Consider the following 22,750-nt stretch of genomic DNA (forward strand, 5'->3'; position numbering starts at 1 on the left):
TACCCAACTCAATCGGTGTTTCCATAGTATTTAGTAATTTTTGTTTATATGGTTAATTGGTTTTTACTAAACACAAATAGACCTTTTTAAACAGCAAATTATGGACATATTATTTATACTGAAAAAACTCAGTAATGTTACCCCTTACAATATTTTACAGTAAAATAAATTTATTGACTTTGAAACTTGGTGTAACTTGTTCCAAAAATTTTCCAGTTAAATGAAAATGTCGATTTAGACCCAATTTATGCGTAAATAAAATAAAATAATAATAAGTGAATAAACTTTAAACGTTTAAACAACTTTTAGCTTGTTCCCAAGTTAATAGAAAATCGCATTTAAACTTAGAGGGAGCAAGGATGTGTCCTTGCTCCCTCTCAGTTTAAGACATGTTCGACACAAGACATGTTCGAGGTGTCTGGTTTCTCTAGTCCTCTTGTTTTATTCAGCCAGAAATTAGAAATAGGAGTGAAAGGTTTGTCTTTAAAACATAGTTTGTCGAAAATATAGTTATGTTTTATTTAGAATTTTGTTTTCAATTTCAGGGTACTTTTTTAGCAGATCGGCATACTATAAATTTTATGAGTATTTATTCTTAGGACAATTTAGTAGTATACTGCTCTCTCTGGATGTGCGAGTGTTAGTTGACAGGTTTTAAATGCACAGATACATGCACTAACAAACTATATAAGTGCCTCAAAATGCACTTTATTTCGAGGGATCTCTAAAGGTTTTGGGTTTTTATCCCCAATAACTGGTAGGGATGGTACAAGAACACGGTTTGATTTCTGGATTAGTGATCTGCAAACGTTTACGGATTTTGAAACCACTGATGTGGATGTTTAGATGGAAGTATACTTGATATCTCAAAATGTAAATAAACCAATATTAATTTTTTTTTTAAATGGATGAAGATTCGATCTGGTTATAAAGACCCATACTGTTCACAGCGGTATCTACTAATATTCAAGCGAGGATTCGGGAGGTATAATTAATGTTAAAAAAATAAATAAATTTTATCATTCAATAAAAATTTTAAGCACACTACAGCCAGTTAACAAACGTATCCCTAGACCTTGAAATTTTGTATTACCAAAAATAAAATCCATCTTCAAATGTAGCCTCTACCTCATTGAAATTGAAGAGAAAAAAATTACTGAACAAACTTAAAAACAAAATTAAAAACTGGCGGCGAAATAAACATTCAAGGAAGCGGGTCGGAATTGGTTAGGTAATTTTCTTATCTCAAGACAAGTAATGGGTCTCGATTTCACAAACACAAACTTGCTTATATCTGTATACAACGCTGCTTTGCTTGAGACACATCTGACATTTTGTTTTTTTTAATGTTTTATTGACGTATTAGTAGTGTTGTCGACTGGAATAAATATCTAACAGCCCTACTAGCTTTGGGATAATCGGTTGGACGGCCCCGTAATAAAAATTACTCCAATCTACGCTTACTATCCTTGAAATACGTCTAATTCCAAATAAAATCAAACCTTTTTTTTCCAGATGTGGCACTATAAAGCAAAGCAGCAATATGAATAATTGAGGGCTTTACATTAAAGAGATTTGCAGATAAAAATCAAGAATATTTCAAAATGCAAAAAGGTAATTTTATTTTATATGGTTATTTTTTTTTTAATACTATGTATTTTTGTAAGACATATTTTGCAATTACATTAAAAGAATTTCATATTTTACAATTAATTTCAATATTTGATAGAAATACAGCAAAAATGTAATGTTTATCTAGATATAAGTACTATATAAGCATGTAAAGGCAACGAAAAGGTAAATATCGTACAATTATGAGAATCATTTAAAATTGGGATGTTTAAAAAAAAAAAATTGTGTGTTCAAGGTCCAAAGAATCCTATAACGTTAAAAATCTACAGGGACAACTCGCTACTCTACCATTCCAAACAAATTAATTGTTTTTGAGGATAAAAAAGCAGAAATAAAAGAATAATTAAAAATTTAAAAACATTTAAGAAACAACATATAGGGACAAATAACATCGAGAATAACTAAAAATTAGCTTACTTGACTGAGAGGTCTTATCCTCTCGTGAATACTGATCTCGGCTTGACTAGCAGAAGGTGGAGGATGGTCTGGGGTAGGAGGCTGCTGATAGTTGGTAGGGCTGAGGGGACAAGTCACTCGATCCTCAATGTTCCCTTTTCTTCTGTCCAGTTGGAAGTCGCTGGTCACGAAACCAGCGGGGTTGGCGTTGACAATCTGCAGGTGGGTCATATTAGACACAGAAACTGAAGTCGTCTCTACTTTCTTGAAGGGAAGGTCGCCTCTAGATAAGATCACAGATGGGTCATAGTTTTCGTAGCTCTTGTCTGCTTGGAGCCGACGAAGCTTTCTCTTAGGATTTGTAGTCCTAAATGGAATGTTTTCGTAGACGGAGGTGATCGCTATCGGCTGAAATTTCGGATCGTCCTCTGTGCTGAATTCTTCGCCCATTATACTATAGCGAAGTTTCATATCCACGTACTGGTCAGCGGACTTTCCACGCCTCAGCATTTCTCGGTGAGGCCTACTTCCTACATTGATATCATCCAGATCTCCGTGACTCCTTACCCCACTTCGAGCAAGAAATAAATATTCGTAAGCTCCCATTCCCGAAGGGGTTAAGTGTGTCGGTGAAACAGATAAATTTCTCCTCGGCGGTTTCTTCGGAGGGGTCGGCTGAAACAAAAAAAAATAATAAAAATAAATTCAATTTAGTACAGTTTGGGAGCAATTGTTTTAACTGTGAGCGTACATAATTATATTGCTAGTGCAAACAACATTACATGAAGTGCAAAAGGGTGCGATCATGACATGAAGTAAGCACTCGCGAATAGAGAGAAATATAGGACTATAGTCAAAATTCTTCATATAAATAGCACAATAGTTCAAGAGTCAGTTTTACGATTGATAATTAATAGCAATTGAGAACGAAAACAGATCAAAAAAAAAAAAAATTAAAAAAGAGACGGAAGATTAATAGATGATTGCTTCAGTTCGGTATATTTTGTAATGCGAACTTCAATAAATATTTTTAGCAAAAAGAACGATTAGAGTACTGTTGATTCAGGTATGATTCATTAATCTATCGGTCCTTTAGAGCAAATGCTAATAAAGAAAAGAGAAAGTATATTAAAGCTAAAAGGTGAATAAAAAACTGTCACTTTGGCTTTTAGAGGGGTCCAAAATCTGACTGATTTTCAAAGAAACAAAATTGACAAAACATGATAATTTAGCATTATTTACTGAGGTAATTTTTTACTAATATACTCATCCCGAAGGATATGTGTAAAGGTAGAGTTATATAGATATGAAAGAACAACTGCTCGAAAATAAAGAGTAAAAATCCCTTTTGATTTGAAAGAAAAAGATTAAAAATGAAAAGCAGGTACGTTCACAGTTAAACAATAAAAGGGAAAAACAGGGGTAAGGCTCACCGATACTTTGTTATTCGAGCCGGGACTTGGCGTCATGGGGAGGTAGATGTCAGCAGAGCGGCGGTCCCTGGAGGTGGGCCCACCGACGCTAGATGTTGAGGACACAGAGATCTGGTCCACATCTCTTCCATGGCTGCAGCATGAGTCCTCCGACAAGAAGCTCCCCTCCATCATCGACTTAGACAAGCCGCAGGAGTTCCACTGCTGCCTGCTATCGATGCTCCTGCACAGCTCTGAGTCCCTACAACAGTTTTTTAATCTTTTTGAAACCCCACCTGTCTCCCAAGAACTGGCCGACGCCACAGAAAAATGGAGATGCCCAAAGTCAACCCATTTCGGGATGTGATAAAGTTTTAGTGAAAGAGAATGACCGTTGGTAACACTAATGTGAATTATTTTTTCAATATAGATTTTTTCCTAAATAACACAAAATTATTAATATAAATTATAAATACTGGATAATAATTAGTTAATCATACAGAAGTTCACATAATTAGCCGGGTTCACATGATTATCTTCAGCCTTCCCCAAAATGATTTCTTAAATGATGAAAGTTATTTTTAAATTTGGGTTCTTATTAATATAAACTGGATTTTATTATCACATAAATTTATTTTAACTATACTTGAATCATTACGAAAAAAAGTATTTATAAACAAATTATTTACAAAAAAAAAATTCCGTTAAACAAGAAATGTACAAACCTACGTCATATGTTTCGCACTGGGCATGAATAGTCCTTTTTCATAACCCGAAAAAAATAGTAATATTAATAGTAACGAGCAATTTAAGGATAAAAATAGACTTACCAAAAATCGTTTATAAAGTTATTGGTTCAGTAACGAAACATACGCTATTTTTTGTGGAATATAAAATTAAACATTATGGCTAAATTTCTGAACTTTCCTACCAGCATACAGCACTAAAGAAGCCATGCAAAGCGAGGTGAAACGTCTGTTTTTGCTATTTTTTTTAACATTTTCCTGCAATAATCGAGTACGATCAATTAATAGCCATCCGTAGTATGACCACCATAAGAGTGGATTTCGCGACCGCTAGGGATAACAGAAGTAAGAATTATGGGTGAAACGTTCCCTGGAGCAATAAGGAATTCCCCAGGGTTATGTCCGATGACAAAGTATGAAAGTGGCTTCAAAACCTGTAAATAAGCATCAGACTAGATAGACAGTGTTCATACTTAATACTTACTGTGAGACGGCGGAAGACTGGGATACCCTGCGTAGATCGTGCCAAAGAGTTGGCGATGAAGGAGACGAAGTGTGACGTGCGGGGAGCCTAACGTTCTCGTAAGGAGAACCCAAAGAGGGCACTGGGATCGGGGGTAGGTCGTCTGTGTTCCCTTCCTGCCTGTGCCCTGGAAACAATTTTAAATGATTATTTTAGAAAAAATGAACTAAAAACATACTTCGAACAAAACTGAAAAATTTCGAAATATTTAAAATCACGATCCCCCCCAAATAAGTTTGTACTAAATCAAACTGGAAAATTTAGCAGTTTGAGGTAACAGTAGAAAGTGAAAAGAAAAATGGAGGAAACCTAATAAAATGAGAATACTTTTCTATTGATCGTCTGAAGCTTTATTCACTAAATTATGGAATTAGTCCATTTTGTGAGTGCAGAAAAAGAGGTTATAGATGGAAAAGGTTAGCACAAAATGTTTGACGACTTTGGGTCTTTATTCGGACTAGTTGAAAAGTAAACATACTAAAGTCATACTTCTAGGTGAGGAGAATGAACGGTTCTAGCAGGTTCCTTTTTGGTGACTACTCAATTACTACTAAATCGCAGTTGGTGAACCATTTCAGAATGATGTTCGAATTAGAAAATTTCCGAATTTCTTAAAAAAATTAACATACTTTCACGTATTTAATCGTGTAGTAAGTATTTTTTGGAGTTCTTTCTCATTATCAAACAATACATATGAAAAAGGAAAAAAAAAAAATTTATTAACAGAGCAAAAACAGTTCTTAATGATACTAGGGACATCAAACAAACAGACACAATTAAAACACTAACACTCAGAACAATAAGAAAAACTACTCACTCTTGATGAGGCTGGTGATATCGTGGACGACGTGAGAAGGAAACTGCTGTAGAAGATCGGAGACAGTGTTGTTGTGAGCGTCTTTGATGGACAAATCAGCGCCGTTGTCCAACAAGGTCTTGACCACTTCTGTCTTCCCGCAGAGGGCAGCTTCGTGAAGAGCTGTTCCTGAGCAAGTCCTCACGTTCACCTCAAGACCAGAGGCAAGCAAAACCTCAACCACGCCCCTAGATAAAAGTAAGAGTAATGTTCTTTTCTCTCTGCTCTTCAATCTACAGTGTAATGGTCATCGGCAATAGAATGAACTACGCCCATCAAGGACAATTAACAGTAATTAGTCGTTTGCCGCACATAGCCAAGGACCCTCAATTACTACCCTCTCCCCCGAATTTAACAGCAAAATAGTCTAATGCATTATATATATATATATATATATATATATTTGTTTATTCTTTTCTCTATCTCCTTAGTGCTGTTAGAGGTGGAGTAGCCTGAGTCCATTTCTTGTATACTTCTCTATCCTGAGTCATTCTTCGGATTTGATCCATTGAGCAGCCACGTTCTCTTCAGAGCCCGTCTTTGTATTTATTAAAGGTAGCTCTTGGTCTACCAATTGGGCGCTTGCAAGAAAGGCCATGCTTCCATCAGCTAGCAGGCTTTTCGGTCATCTCCGAACCAGCGCAACTGTCGCTATTCAAGAACTTCAATAACAGACCTTAATACCAATGCGGCATGTGTGCTGTTATTTCTTACACAGTCCCGCTACTTTTCTGAGGTACCTCATTTCAGTAGCGGTGACTTGGCTCGAATGTTTACCGTCTAACTTTCTGACCCATAGAGAATAGGCAAGAATACACACTTGATTAAGTTAGCTACATCTTTTTGCTCAACTCTCACCTGCCAATCAGTGGCAAAGATATTTGGAAGAATACACCATTAGTTTTTTATTCTATTCGTTACCTCCTGGCCAATCCGCCCATCTCTACTCATGATAGTTCCCAGGTAATTAAAATTATCCACCATTTCAAGGACTTTTCCAAGACGATTAATTGTAGCCTGTTGGTCTATCCTTATATGCATAACCTTGCTCTTATAAGGATTTATACTTACCTCTTCTTTTATATAAATAGTAAGAATGATTTTATGAAGTTAATCGTCCCGACAATTGAAAGGCTTATACATCAGTTTAACGGAATAAAAACACTGATTAATTAATTACTATGGTGAAGAAAACATTTATTGGATTAGCGAAACGGAAAATCAGTGCATGAGCTCGCCCGGTCAAATTCATGTTTTTATTGTTTTATTTATTTGCCTATTGACATTTACAACTGTATTGACATAAAAATAAATCTAGCAAATTTGATGCTAGATTATAATAGTGTGATACAGGCTTGTAGAAAATCAATCCCTTGATAGCACTCTACATTAGGTCACGAGGCCATATTTTCAGGCGCCTCGGAGGAATGTCAAGAATGGAAGAGGAAGCAAGGTTAGAAACTAGTGTGTTCAGGTGGTTAGGTAGTTTATAATGGAAGGATTAGAAACATTAAGGTCTATATGGATGATTTTATTAGTGATAAAGTAAGGATCATTAGAGGATTTTACGATGGATTTTGGATTGTAAGAATTGGATACGAGAGGAAATCGAAGGTTTTGGACAAATTCGTGTAAAAATTGATCTTTTATTTTTGTTTTTGTTTTTTTGTTTTTACAATCGAACTTTATTTATTGATAGATATTACAATCTGCTACACCATTGTGGGCAATAGGTTATAGTGATTTTCTTACTAAAATAAAATAAAATAAATAATATCTCTCTTAAAATATATACAAACAGAAGCATAAAGAAAATGAACAGAATCAAACTATGTGCATGAAAAAATAAATAAATAAAAGAATCTCTAGTCACATTTACACTCCTATATACAATATTTACACAATCGACCTGATGATCCCTGAGCCCACTCCATTCCCTACGTGTGAGGGGTAGAGCAGAGCTCATAAGATCCCAGCGCATCCCTCTCGCCGCATCACTGCTAGTGAGCCAGTGGAGGCTGATTTGCGTTTCTCGTCATTCTACATGAACATTTAAGGCTTTATATGTAACTTATTTTTTTTTCTAATATCTTTGGCTTTCCAACGGCAAATAATGCTATATTTCTACTCTTAATTCTATAAATGTGTTTTAAAACCTGTAAAACATATTTTCCCTCTTATTTGTTTACATTAATAATCAAATCCATTCAAATTTTATATTTACCATTTTTTAGTTACTAGTAAAAATGTGGAAAGAAAAATTATTTCTAATAAATACAGGTACTTTAGAAAATTTAATTTTTTTAATTCGCATTTAAGCCTAGTCAGACTATTTCAATGAGGATAAAACATATCTGATATTAAAGTGATACTAATACTAGTTTTTGAGAAAATTCTGAAAAAGTATAAAATCGATTATATGAACTGGTGACACTTCCGGTTGATCGATTTAAACGAAATAGTTTCCGTAACATCCCAGGTACCTGTCCTAAATATGTAATTTCAGTACCGTTCTACTTTTTGTTTCTGAGCTAGGCTATTCACACTAACACACACAAACAAACACTGAGAACATTTTGCAAGACTTATTTGTTTGGGCTGAAGGGACCTCAAACGAGTATTTCAGTCGAAAACTCAAATTCAAAATTTGTTACGAACGCAATAAATTGCATATACATGTAAGAGAAAGTAAAAAAAAAACAAATACAATTATGTTTAAATTAGCAAGAAAAACAATCATACATTATGACTCACCCCATTATCATAACAGGATGATAACAGAAAACAACTATCAGGGCTGTTGATACGGAAAGAAAGGATTACGCGAAGTAAATGTTGATATGATTTGATTAGTCTTGCATTCCTTAGACATGACAAAGCAATACCAGGTATATGACAAGGCAATAATATATTCTAAACTGACGCCCCAAATAGAAAGCAACCTTTAATCCACGACAATGTCAATGATCAGTGAATGACGTGTCCAAATAGGAAATTGTCACAGGACCTTCTTAGAAAGAACAAGAAGAAAAAAGGTCCTTAGGCATGTGGAAAAAAGAGGACATCATCGGTTCCCTCACTCATAGAAGACATGAATGGTTATAATCATCGACATCATGACGTTTCTTGAATATATTTTTATACGTAAAAAAAGTAGTTAAAAGCGTTTGTATAAGACAATAAATCTCTGCCATTCTCCATTTTCCTTATTTTTTATTCATTTTCATAATTGACAAAAAAAATTCCTCAAAAAGGTTAAAATCGATGACATAAAGTGGCACTTACTGTAAATCGACTTAAGTGAATACGTTGCTTGAACATCCCGGGTTTATACCTACCTTAAAGACGTAATATCAGTTTTGTAGAACTTTTCATGTTTGAATCTGGTTGATTACATACATATACACAACTACAAAAACACACACACACATTTTGCGAGACTTGTTCATTTGAATTAAGGGGATCTTAAAAAAAGTAAATCCGTCGAAAACTCAAATTAGAAATATAGATTGCGCCCATGAAAAAATTCGACTTGCTATATAATTCATATAATTGTGATCGATAGTCAAAATATTCTAAAACATTTTTAATTGAACGTATAAATATAATTGTCGATTTCAATTACGCCTTAATTAGTATTTATATGTAATTATTAGGGTATTCGTAATTTTTAAAAATTAACAGATCCTCGAAAAAGGCAAAACTTTCTTTTTTTCATGTATGAATAAAATAATGTTTTTAAAATGTACAAAAAAAACAAAAAAAAAAAAACAGAGAGAATAAGAAACAAACGCCATTAACTTTTTTTTCACTTAATGACATACTAAAAAGAATATGTGATAGCTAGAAACACGTAATTACCACAGCATATTTCATTATAATATAGTGTACCTATACAAACATTTTTGGTATGATTTGATAGTTTCCCATATACATTTTTATACTGACAGATCAATGATCAAACATTAAGTAATCTTCAATAATACCAACAGCGTTAACATTAAAAAATTATCGACAATACTATATACAGAATAACTCAATCCATCGATTGAAAAAGTACTGAGAAATCATAAAATTAAGTAAGAAAAAACAAAACATAGAAGAAAATTGGATGAAATTAGATAATAATAAATAAAAAAATCTAAGTAATTCTATTCTTATCATAATATTTGTTTTGGTAAAATCGCCCAAAGACTTTGTTTCAGATGACAATCCGAAAAACTAAACTTGACGCTAACATGGAGTTTGGTCCAATCTTCTGATTTCTAATACAGAAGAACTTTTATCTTATGCAAACTTTTAAAACAGAATTTCATTGTTTCACAGATTCCAAAAAACTTACTTCTCTATGCCGATATATTCGTGCAGATCTGGTTTAGGTAATGCATCAGAAGTAGGTAAAGTAAATGTTAAAATACTCTTGTAAATCAGGATTTGATAATAAATTAGAAGCTGGTGAATTAAGTCTTAAAATAATCGATCCCAGCAAACTTTTTTTTGTGAAGGTATTATAAAATTCAATTTGTACGCAGTGAGTGTATTAGGATCTGTTGGGAAATTCTGTTACCCTCTAGTTTTCACGCCATTATGTATTTTACGCAATATGTAATTGACATATTTTGTAATACATCATTCTGAAATTTATGTCAATTCAAAAATCAATCCTAAGTGTTCGGCCTGTCGAACTAATGATCCTTTGTGACGCAAAATCTTAATCCTTAATGATGTGTTTTGGCCAAAAAAACTGTTCAAGATTTCTGCTGACACATGTTCATACTGTTATTACATTTTATTTTTAGATATGAATTGAAAAAAAGCCCTAAACGTTATGAATATTTCATCACAATATACAGAGAATCTAGAATGGGGAAGGCTAAAATATAAAGCAAAAAAAAAAAAAAAATTGAGTACTTGTTTTCTCTTCTCCATTTTTCTCAGTATCTTCTTCTACTTAAGACTTTCGGAAAATCTACTAATTTATTGAAGAATTTGATGAAGATACCGTACTTAGAATAATGAAATTACTTTTTCAAGTTTTTCCTGACTGTAAACACATCGATAATTAAATATAATCAACACAAATTTGGACTTCATTTCTTCATTAAAAACCTTAATTTATGTTAATAAAACTTTATTTTACCTAAAATAACAAAACTACATAATACAAGTATTCGTAAGCAGTTGTATAAATAAGTTTTTTTTTTTGTTTTTTTTTTCATATTAACCCAAATAAATTATAATCCATTAGGTTCTAATGGCAGGGTATTGTGTTCATTCGATTCTGCACCAAACAATACATAAAGGAAGCACCAATTAAATGATGGATACTTGAGTATACCTTAAACCTACTTCCTCACCCTGGCCCCCCTAAAAAGTTTTTAGAGACTTTTCAGTTATCATTTTATAAATGACGTTATAAAGCTGCCTGTGACAAAAAAAAAAAAATCCTGGCTTAAAAAATATTTCCGAAGAAAAATGTTTATTTTTTCCAAATTGTTTTAATATAACATAGTCAATTTCAAAAATATAAACATAGTCAAAAATTTACCTTCCATACTGAGCAGCGAGGTCTAGAGCAGTCTCTTGCCTAATATTTCTTATTGTCGGATCACAAGCATGCTCTAAAAGCAGATTCACAACCCCTGTATGACCGTATTGAGCAGAACAATGGAGAGCCGTTTCTTTATCCTTATTCTGAAAAAAAGAAGAAAAAAAACATTATCACGTTAAGAATAAATATCTATTTTATCATTTTTTTTTTTTTTAAATTACAACTATTTTAAACAAAAAATACAAGTGATATGAATCATACAATAACATGACGACTTGTAGAGAAACTACATTTGGAAGTATTGAGACCATCTTCTTTTCAGGCACATCGGAGGATTATCAGGAATATAAGAGTAAGTAAGGGTAGAAATTAGTGGGTGTGGGTGGTAAGGGAGTTTGTAATGGAAGGATTCGTACTCGGTCCTAGATCGGATTTATTGGATTTTGGACTTTAAGGACTGGACATGAGATTTAATTACCTACTTGAGACTTAAAAAGCTTTTACAATAGCTTTTGACAATAGGTTGTTATAATGTGCTAAAAGGATTCGTTGAGACTGTGGTTGCTTTCGATATCTACGTTTCCAGCCCCTATGGCTAAAAACTTATCATTTTACATTGGATTGGACTTAAAGTGACCATTTCTCCGACAATATTTTCCTTGCAGATTTTGTGTTCTTAATGATTTTGAGCTAAACTCAACATACACCACAATTTTGATCGACGGCGGTTTTGCAAGTAAGCAGATTGAACGTTCCTGAATAACGGGTGTAAAAGAAAAGTTTTAGAAATAATTTTTTGTAATCACCCATGGTTTTCGCCTACAACTCCTAAACACGATAGATCCCAGCGAAAAAAGTTAGGTTCAAATTAGAGATTATTAAATTATAGTTTGAATGAGTACCATAACTTAATAATTAGGTCAAGCAGTATTAAACCGTCACTAACCAACAATCGAAAAAAATATCTCAAACTTTTTTCAAATATTAAAGGAATCGATATAATATTTTGACTATTACTTATTTTATATCGTTTTTCTCTGAAGAAATTTCTTAAGAAATACTAGTGAACGACTACAAGAACGTATTTGTAACTGATTATGAAATCTAGATTTACTGCTAAATTATTTTCATGATAATAGATACAAGTGTACGAGGCAATGATTATTAGAATATTTTTAAAAGGTTAATCTACTTCACAAATAAGCCATTTTATAATATTCTATTTATTTTTTCGTATTGTAGTATTTAATTTTACGCTTTAATTATTTATTTTGATCTCATTTTCACAAAAAAAAAAAAAAAACAAGATAAAAAGGCCAAAAACAGAATGTGGAGCAGACTTCGCAAAGCTTCGCACAAAAGTATGGTTATAACTTAGGATATTTAAGATATATATAAATAAAACAGTAAAAGTTTGTTTTTTTTACATAATTTATCATAACGTGTATGTTAATGATCGTGTGCTGGATAAAAAAATAACAACCTCAGTAATAAAAATAATAAGTAAATAGCACACTAAATTCATTAATCTCACTAACTTAGATATAATATATACAGTGCGGGAAAGTACGAAGACGTTACAATGGATAATAATGGTCATAGTAAGGGGGGATGACCACCTCCCGAATAGTTTGAAAACCAAAATGTTGGATAAATTAGAACTTACTAATATTCTGAACAAAGTGTTACAAAAATTTAAAAATATTACCTACACCTCTGAAGTAAATAAATTGTTAAACCGTACTCAGTCAGCTTATCAGCTGACAGTTTTAAAAATAATACATAGCTGCTTTGTTTGAATAGTTGTATATCTCGCAAAAACAAAAATTGTATTTGACGCATTCTATGGATTCTACCGCAGACTAAGCTTACTTTTTAACAACCCTACTAGCTTTGGAGCAGTCCATAACAAGACTGAAAAGATAGGAAACAGTCAGAAGATTTCAACTATTGCAATACTTCCCAGACAAATGCCCCAAATTTTTGAACTAATTACAAAAAACTCATTTATATGATTAGAATAAGGCCTATATGGACTTACGAATTTAAGCTTTCTGGCTCTACTAAACCATCAAATTCCAATCCTTACAATCCAAAATCCTAAATAGTCCTTACTTTGTCACAAATACAGTCACACATCAGAACCCTAGATGTTCCATATGTTGCTGATTTAGCCAGAACCAGATAACCAACATTCCATGATAAACTTCCCAACTACCCAAACCCAATTGTTTCTAGCCAGGCTTCTTCATTACCTGATAATCCTCCTAGGCGTCTGAAAAGAAGAAAGCCTTGAGACCTTCTCCTCCATAAATGCTATTGTAGTTCTACCAATGGGTAGATTCTCCACATATATGTATCATGCCATTGTATAACTAACATCAAATTAACATGTTGTATATGTATTTAATATAATTCTAAATATCAATAAATAAATTATAAAAAATATATAAATATAAATTTAAAAGTTTTCACTTAAAAGTTCATTTTTCTGGAAGAAATTAACCTTTTATGGCTTCTTTACTTCATTTCAAGATCCGAACAACGTTTCGGGTAGTCTGCCCTATATCCAGTTCATTGTTCTTAAATTATATGATGGAAATAGGTCAACGAAGATTAAAACTACTTTTCATATTTAAAACCGACTAACCTGGAATCTTCACACAAGACTGAAAAGATAAGAAACTGCACGTCGATTTCGACTATTACAGCACTTACTTAACAAACGGTCCAAACTTCCAATTCATTACAAAAGACTGATTTACATGACTGATTTCGAATTCCTCTCATATCCAATCCTTACAATCCAAAATCCTGCGTGAAATCCTTAATGCTCCCTACTTTGTCACAAATAAAATCACTAAGATCTTAGTATGTTCCATTTGTAAGCGATCTAGCCCGAATCTGGTAACAATCCTTCGATTATAAATTCCCTAAACATCAAAAACCTCTAGTTTCTAACCTTGCTTCTTCTATCCCTAAAATCCTCTGAGGCGCCTGAAAATAAGATGACCTCGAGACCTTCTAGTGTAAAAATATGATTACAGTGCTACCAATGGGTAGTTTCTCTACATGCCTGTATCACTCCATTTTTACATTACATCAAATTTACTTAATCTTTTTTTTTTTTTTTTGTAAATACAGTTGTAAATTTTAAAAAAAAGTTAAATCCTGAATATTAGTGAATAATGTTCTTGTTTTTCATTAATCATGAGTGTTATGATACTATTTGTCATAAATGTTTTAACACTAACATCTATTATTTATAATTTCCATCCTTCTTCTCTACATTATTATAGTGCAAAACATGATTAGGTATTTTTATCACTTCGGTGGTAAAGATTATGCAACATTCGGTGGAAATTAGTAATACCTTAAAAAATTATGGATTTCTCATTCCTATTATTACACGTACAAACGTCTATTAGCACTCAAAGAGAAGCTAGTTAAATGAAACATAAGTTAGTTTATTATGATTAGCTCAGTAAGTAGAGCTTCAACGATATTTGCCAAAATAAATTTACAAAATATTGACTTATTTATTTAGAAAAAGAAGTATCTGGAGAAATATTAATCATCAAAAGCTCTCACTATTAAGGCTCAAATTGAAGTTCGTTAAATACATCATGAATTCGTGAATGATAACTTTCGCAAGTAGAGCAGAAGGGTAGCAGGTATCCACAAACCACCAACTCCAGACATATTCAAAATAATTTTTTGTTCAAGTTATACTGAGCGTACGTCGGCATTTGAATGACAAAAGAAAACTAAGATTATTCTTTAGCACGTTTTAAAATAAAAACGTGTACTAAAATCATTTTCAATACTAATAACAAGTCATTTGGGCAACCAAAACGTATTGACGTATCCATGTTATCAAAAGTTTCTTTAATTATGTCTTTAAAGCTTTTGCTCTTAAGGTCATATTGATTTTAAATAGTTTTATTCTACAAATGTTATTGTAAAATTATAATAATGTTTAGAATTAATATACGTATAATGAAATGCCAATGATAACATTTTTCATCGATAATTTATTTTTATTTTTCTAGGGAACTGAAGGATTATGCATAGAACTGGTAACTTTTGCCTTCTTGAACTTGAAGCGTTTTTTTTTATTTTATTTATTTATTGATATTTACAACTGTATAAAACAATACAACCAGTAAATTTGATCATAATGACATAATGATATGATACAGGATGTAGAGAAACTACCCAGTAGTAGAACTCGTACTCAAGAACTTGAAGTAGAAAGCTCAATAGAAAAAAAAATCAAAAAAACCCATCTACTGCAACAATGTTTCATAATTTTCCAATTTCCATGCAGAAATGCACTGGAATAGTTTTTCATTGCATACATTTCAGGCAAGAGATTTATTTTAAGTAATTTCTTTGGACTCCTAACGAATCCAACAAATCTTTTTAATTTCATCGAAAACATGCAATATTTCAGTAGAACGAGGGATTGTTAGAAAAAGAAAAAAAAAGAGCGTAAGGGATAGAAAACAATTTTTTTTTAGACTTGGGGTTCCCTAAAAATAAGAAAATGTACCAAAATTCGAGTTCGTCCGGAACTAGTCTTTTTCAAGCTAAATTTTTCCATTTCTGATTTTTTTTTTTTTTTTATTAAAAATTCCTATTTATGTATTAAGTACAAATTTTAACTATTTTTAAACATGATTTTTATGTCCTACATCCCAAGGCATAATTGAGAATTTTTTTAAATGTATCTCAACAACCATAACTTATAAGCCAGCTAAATCTTTAAAGACCTAAAATTTTCTAAGCCCCTAACCAGCGAACCGAGGGCGGCTGTAAGAGTTTCGTTACAGGCAGATGCAGGGGGAAGATGGGGTTCTCCATGACAGCCCGTTATTCTGCATGGCCGCCCTCAGCCAGCAGCAGCCTTTATCTCTAGTCATTAGCTACAGCATATGAGCATGAGGGTCGTCTCAATAGAATCCAGCCAGTTTTTATATTTTATCGAATTATCAATAGCGTTGAAGAAACAATTTAAATGAGAGGGCACAACGTGATAGGATAGGGAAGAGTATAACATTCGAAGAGATCGAGCATTCAGAACTAAAAAGCTTTTTTTTATAATTTATTTATTGTATAAAAATATATACAACAAGTAAATTTGCTGTAGGAGATAATACAAGCATGTGGAGAATCATTGATAAAACTCCAATAACATTTCTAGAGGAGAAGATCTCGAAGCCTTCTTTTTAGATGAGGTAATGAAAGAGAAGCTAGGTTAGAAACAAGTGGGTTTGAGTGCTTGGAAAGTTTATTATGGAAGGATTGGAATCTGGTTCTGGCCAAATTGGCAACATATGGAACATACAGATCCTGATGGATGACTTGATTTCTTACAAAGTAAGGAGCCATGCTACTATTTTACAAAGGATTTTGGATTGTAAGGATTGGATTCGAGAGGAATTCGATGGTTTTGTAGAGCCCTAAAGCTTAGCTCCGCATGTCCTCATAGACCTTATAATAGTCACGAAGATCAGACTATATAGTAAATGTTGTAACAGTCGGAATCGACGAGCAATTTCCTGTCTTTTCAGTCTCTTAAGAGGATTCCATATCAGTCGTTTGCTGAAAAGTTAAAAAAAAAATCTTTTGGTGCGGTGCGGGCATCACACAACCTCCCCAAAGCAAAAATTCAAACAATATATTTTTATTTTTCTGATGGTATAAAAATTCGTAATTTTGGATTTCTGGAGATGCGAATAACGAATATCAACTTTGTTTCTGTCAAGATAACAACAGATAAAACAAAAGAAAGCGAAACCGACTACATAAATTTTTCAATACTACTAACAATGAGAAATGATCAATCATTTGAAATAAATAAAATGAACAGTACTTTAGAGGATTTTTTAAAAATTTAGATTTTAGGTCCTGTCAAACTATTTCAATAATGATAAGACCTAGCTGGAATAAAATATCATTTGATTTTACATCGATATAGTGAGTTTGATCAAAATCAACAAAGCCATGTTTAATAAAATAAAAAAAAAAGTGTAAAATCTATTATATAAATTAGTACTTCAGAGGAGTCCATACTAACGAAAACGTTGCAGGAACATCGAATAAACGTATAAAGTATAAACGTGCCCTAAATATGTAATTTCAGTTTCGTACTTTTTCGTTTTCGAATTAGGCAGTTCACACACGCGCGACTTCGTAATTTGGACTTGAGGAGCCTCAAAACGTGCATTTTCGTCGAACATTAGAAATCAAAATGTATCTTGATCACAATACTCCCTCTTGCTATATATTCCATATATTGCTAAGTGAAAGTAATAAGGAATAAGATATGAAAATTTTATAAGATTAGTGAAAAACTTAGGGATTCTAAAAAATTGCAAGGATAAATGGAAGATGGTCCGAGTGCGGTCAAATAAAAACTGAAATAGTGATTAAACTATAATTGTCAGAACATCCTTTAAACCTCAACCATGCTCTTAACTTCGATAATACTTCAATTCTTGCTACTGTCCCCAACCATAAAAAACGCTTCATCTCGGAGTCCATTCGCAAAAATTTATCAGAGAATTCCGTCAATCATAACTAAATCCGTCAATCATAATCCGTCGATAAAGACTGCATCTTCTTGACATACCGACACATTTTAAACCTTATAAAACCGTTATTATTTCCGTTTTCATTTATTGTCTATAGCATTTTATTATTCTTATTTAATTTTTACATTTTATTATATATCCATTTTCATTTACTTTTTTACTTATGTTTACATCATTTAAGTGTTTATTTTTTTTAAGCCCTGATGAAGTCCTGCAACGTGGAGCGAAACGTTGGCTCAATGTAAATAGTTTAATCACTATTTGAGTTTTTATTTGAGTGCACCCGGACCATCTTCCATTTATTATTACACTAGGTCAATCAGCGAACTTCTAAAATTTCAAGGATGTTCGAGAGCCGGGAAATAATTGGAAAAATAAGATGGATCAGTATGATTAGACAAGGGATTGAGGATAAAGCCTTGCAGACCATGTTTCAGCAAATTAGGCTTGTAAAGATCTCACATATTGTAGAATCGAATTGCCTTTGACCCCTTGCAACTTCCATCAGAGACTCATCGATTGGACGATTTTCTACTCCGGGAAAACTGAAGCCAACAGACGCCACTGTTAGTAGGAGCAAATAAAAGTTAATTGCATTGATCTGCAGTTCCCTCTCCAAGCGGTGATGATATCCTGCTACTCGCTTATTAGGGGGAGTAAAGGGGGGTAAGAAGGGGGGTCGAGTGGTGCAGGGACCCAAGCAGCCAATTACAGAGACCCCCTACCCACTCAAACCTTTAATTAGTAAATAGCTTATTACACTTCTACAACACTTTCCATTTCACTTTCGAGTCTCAAGAGCAAATTGAGATGACAAAACTGCAGTGAATAAAAATGTATGCAAGGATAGTGTAAATGTGATAGCGCCATAATGTTGCTACTAAACAATATTATGTCATCTATTTTATTTATTAAAAATAAAATCGCCAACTAAGTACATAGTTAGCTAAACGAAACATTTATGAACTTGACAAAAATTAACGAAGGCCTCCGAACCAGAAATTGTGCATGAACTGGAAATGAAGCTCGAAAGTGAATTCATAACTTTTTCCTTTAACAATATTTAATAATTTAATACTACTTAGAAAAGCAGAGCAGTATTAAATATACATATATAGCACTTTATATTTCTTTCACATTTTCCCTAAGAAGGGTCGTGTACTTGAATCTTACAGATTCCATGTTATAAATATTACTTTAGCGAGGATATTAACTAACAAATTATTATCTAAAAAATAAATAAATATTTGTCTTTAGTTGCTCTGCTACAGCTAAAATAACAATATTTATTCGAATTTAATTACCTGCTAATTGAAAGAGATACGAAAAAACACTTCGCTAATATTATAGAAGCCCGATAAATAGATCTGTATTTGTAGGTAATTTATTTGACAGGAAACGCATTTCTGGTGGTCTTAAATCTTACAAATTAGTAAATTAAGTAATGCATTAGGTTAAATTTTATTTATTTCTTAATTTAATTATTTATTATTATTATTTATTTATTTTATTATTTATACATATTTTTAATTTTATGTTTATTTATTTTACTTACTATTATTATTCTTTTCTTTTTTTTTTAATTTTTGTTATGAATGTGTTCAATTGCCAATTGTCAATCATAGTCCAAGTGTGTGGCAGATTGTAATACTTATCAATAAATAAAGTAATATCTCAAATTAAAAAAACAAATACTCTGAAGTACTCTAGCCCCATTTCAATGCTTATCATATTATTTTAAGGGGGCTTGTCCCAGAATGAATAAATAATATTATTGTAACTTCTAAGCGATTCATTGTAGTGACAAATTTACGCTATAACAAAGTAAAGAGCATTAAATTATGCGTTGAATAAGTACCGTTAATGAATAATTCGGTCAAGTAGTATGTATAGTAAATTTAAAAGCAACAATTATAGTGTATATGTATAGTGCATATAGGTATATGTGAGCCCAGACTTCACAATGAAACGCATTTCAGGCGGTTCTTCAACGGTTACTACGTAGCTAATAAAATTGATAAAGTAACGAATTACAAAATTTTGGATACTTATTTATGGTATTCATTAAATGCAAAATGTAATTCCCTTTAATTTATTATAATATAACGTTTTTGCTACGATACACCGTTTAAGGAGATATATTCGAAAAACAAATCCTATTTCGTTACTTTATTGAATGAATTGTCTATTAGTAAGGGTTTTAGGATTGATAGAAATGAGCTTCCGTGTTAAGTGTGAAACTAATTTTTAGAATTATTTGCAGATGGGTTCTTTATGCATCATAGTAAAAGAGCCCAAGAGGGAAAAAAAAGGCAGTTATTTCACCCCAATTTTTGATTCTCGAGATAAAGCTTTTTAAAAAGCAACATTTCATAAAAATGTTGTATGGAAAGTACAGAAATATCAGTAGTTAGTTAATTTTGAGAAATCTATATCTCAGGAACTATTTGACGTACAGATGTCTATTAGCACTCAAATTAAAGCTAGTTTAATGAGCTATAAAGTAGTTTATGACGTTCATTTTCGTAGGAGTAATAGTTTTCATGAAATTTTCTAAAATAAATTGATTTATAGTTGTTCATATACTGATATTTCAGTACATTTTTATCAAATGTTGATAAACTATAAATATTGGACGTAAATAGCTGTATTAGGGCTAATATTTCAGCAAATTTACTCTTCTTAACTAATATTCTTTTAGATTTTCTAGTGTTCTTGGTAGTTTTTATGATATAGAGCTCCGAAAGAAAAATTAATGTTTTGGTACAGCCACCATTTTATATTCCCACTACCCATACTTAGCAGACTCATCAGTTTTGACTAGTAATTATACATAGTTTTCATTAAAGTAAGCAAAAATAGGGGTGAGATAACTGCCTTTTTTTCTTCCCCGCTTTTGTACTATCAGGGTCTTGTACTTTGAGGTGGGGAGGAAATGAAATCATTATTACTAAGCCCAACTTCAGGAAGACGAAATAATTGGTTTACACTACACCTCGTGAAACCAAAACATATTTGTCGTTATTTTAGGACATAAAGGGTCGATGGAAAATATCACATTCAATTTTTTTTATACTCTAAAGCAAATAACTGGGCCAAGAAATACAGTTTTCGAGTTAGAAAAACATATTCTTTGAATAATGCAATAGATTTTATGTGTACATTTAATTTAATATCACTACTACTTTCAAAGGTCCTTATTTCAAAGAGAAAAAGTTACCACCAAATAAGTGTAACTTTTTCTTTCATTGATCCTTAAAAATTAAATTACAAATATTTTATTCAAACCAGCTAATGGAATTATTGATTAGTACAGCATATTTTCTTGTTTCAGTAGGATTTGGACCACACCTTATTTGGCTTTCAATAAGAGAAATTTTCGAAGTTTAAAGATTAAAAGGAATATTTGATAAATTTCGTAGAAGAAGAAAAGACGAAAAATTGCCTTACGATATAGCTCGGGAAACCGAATCGTCAGTAAGTTTTCCAATTTAACATATTTTTTAATTAATTATTTGACAGTGGTTCATATTGATAATAACACGACTGCAAATGATCCACTTTACTCTCAACAAAGCTCATTTTAATTCTCTAACGTTTTGGCCCTTTGACCATTATCAAGGAGACAACCTCAATTATTGACAAGAAATAATTCATTAAAAAACGATTAACACTTACAGGCCTATTGCTCAAGTCATGTAACAACTATTTTTAAACATTTTTGAACCGAAGGTTGAAGGTATGTTTTATTGTTAAATTGCTATTGTGCTTGGTAAGGAAGACATTATTTTTTATAGTTGTAAACATTTTGAGATCTTATAAGGAGATCTCATATTTTTATTAAGTGATATGGGCAATTGGCCAGAAAGAGTTAAACGCTTTTTAATGAATTGTGACAAGTCAGTAATTGAGGTTGTCTCTAAGATGCCTATGAGCTGAAACGTTAGAAAACTGAAATAAACTTTATTCATGATGTTGAGTTAAATTTAAAATGTTTTACCATGATAAATGTTATAATTGTAGGATTGTGAGCAGCCCTATTTGAAGTCACGTTAAATGGTAACGGAGCGAATTGCTCAGAAACTTATTTTATAACCTTTCCTTCCAAAACTTCATGTTATTGTTACTACTAAGTATTTGATTACAGTAATTTATTACAACATGCCTAAATTAAGTGAAAAGTGAAAGTTTGGCCACTGATTGTATTGTTGATCTTCTAGCATGTGAGGAACAGAATCAAGATGAGTTAATTGACAAGTGCCATTAATTTAATATTGTTGTCATCCATTATTTTATTAGTCAGAAAAACATCCAAAACAATACTAACTCACGAAAAAAGAAACTACGAGCAAGTAACTTAACACAACAAACAATATGGTGAAAAGCTCAGCTGATCTGTTGCGTGACGTCATTCTCCATTTAACATACCTAGTAACCGACTCTCAACCGTGTTATATCGTTTCAACATGCTAAAAGATGGAAATATTTCTCTATTTAACATGAGTTTTTCCAGTTAACATGTTAAACTAAAGATGATGAATACCCCTATTGTTGAGAAATAAAAATCAATATATCAACTATTATTATCAACTTTAAACAATCACAAATAACGATTTAAATTTTCTACATTACTCTTATTACTACATTTTACTACTTATTTCTACACTCACCATTAAGTTGACATTGGGTACAGAAGGCCCATGTGAAAGGAGAAGTCTAACAATATTTACATTTCCAGTCCAAGCAGCTAAGTGAAGTGGTGAACAACCTTTATCATCAATTATGTTTGGTGATGCCTCATGGGTGAGCAAAAGTTGTACAATCTCTCTAAAAATACACATAGGTGGTAATGTAAGGTAAAGAAAGAAAAAAAGTTATGAATAAATAAATTTGAATAAATATCTTACTGATGGCCATTAAGCGCTGCATGGTGAAGCGCTGAATATCCACAGGCATCCTGAACATTAGCGCCTGGACCACGTCTTAAACTGAAAAAAATTTAGTTTTAAATAATATTTTTCATGACGTTTTTAAT

General features: G+C 32.1%; 2 protein-coding genes across 2 annotated transcripts in view; both read right to left on the reverse strand.

The window, feature by feature from the left end:
- Positions 1 to 5,812, reverse strand: part of LOC106681635 (ankyrin repeat and SAM domain-containing protein 1A) — a gene marked incomplete at its 5' end in the record, with an annotated part of 95,805 nt that extends 89,993 nt beyond the window's left edge. Inside the window, 4 exons of the mRNA XM_067049565.1 lie at positions 2,050 to 2,703; positions 3,462 to 3,702; positions 4,671 to 4,836; positions 5,527 to 5,812. Of these exons, the coding sequence (XP_066905666.1) occupies positions 2,050 to 2,703; positions 3,462 to 3,702; positions 4,671 to 4,836; positions 5,527 to 5,812 (1,347 nt within the window). The remainder of the gene's footprint in view (positions 1 to 2,049; positions 2,704 to 3,461; positions 3,703 to 4,670; positions 4,837 to 5,526) is intronic.
- A 5,275-nt stretch (positions 5,813 to 11,087) lies between these two features.
- The window catches only part of LOC136796280 (ankyrin repeat and sterile alpha motif domain-containing protein 1B-like), a 30,048-nt gene continuing 18,385 nt past the window's right edge, over positions 11,088 to 22,750 (reverse strand). Inside the window, exons 2-4 of the mRNA XM_067049568.1 lie at positions 22,623 to 22,703; positions 22,386 to 22,542; positions 11,088 to 11,259 (exon numbers count right to left, since the gene is read on the reverse strand). Of these exons, the coding sequence (XP_066905669.1) occupies positions 11,110 to 11,259; positions 22,386 to 22,542; positions 22,623 to 22,703 (388 nt within the window). The 3' untranslated portion in view covers positions 11,088 to 11,109. The remainder of the gene's footprint in view (positions 11,260 to 22,385; positions 22,543 to 22,622; positions 22,704 to 22,750) is intronic.

Source organism: Halyomorpha halys, unplaced genomic scaffold (genome assembly GCF_000696795.3).
Source record: "Halyomorpha halys isolate HHAL.00 unplaced genomic scaffold, Hhal_1.1 Scaffold354.1, whole genome shotgun sequence".
Lineage (NCBI taxonomy): Eukaryota > Metazoa > Arthropoda > Insecta > Hemiptera > Pentatomidae > Halyomorpha > Halyomorpha halys.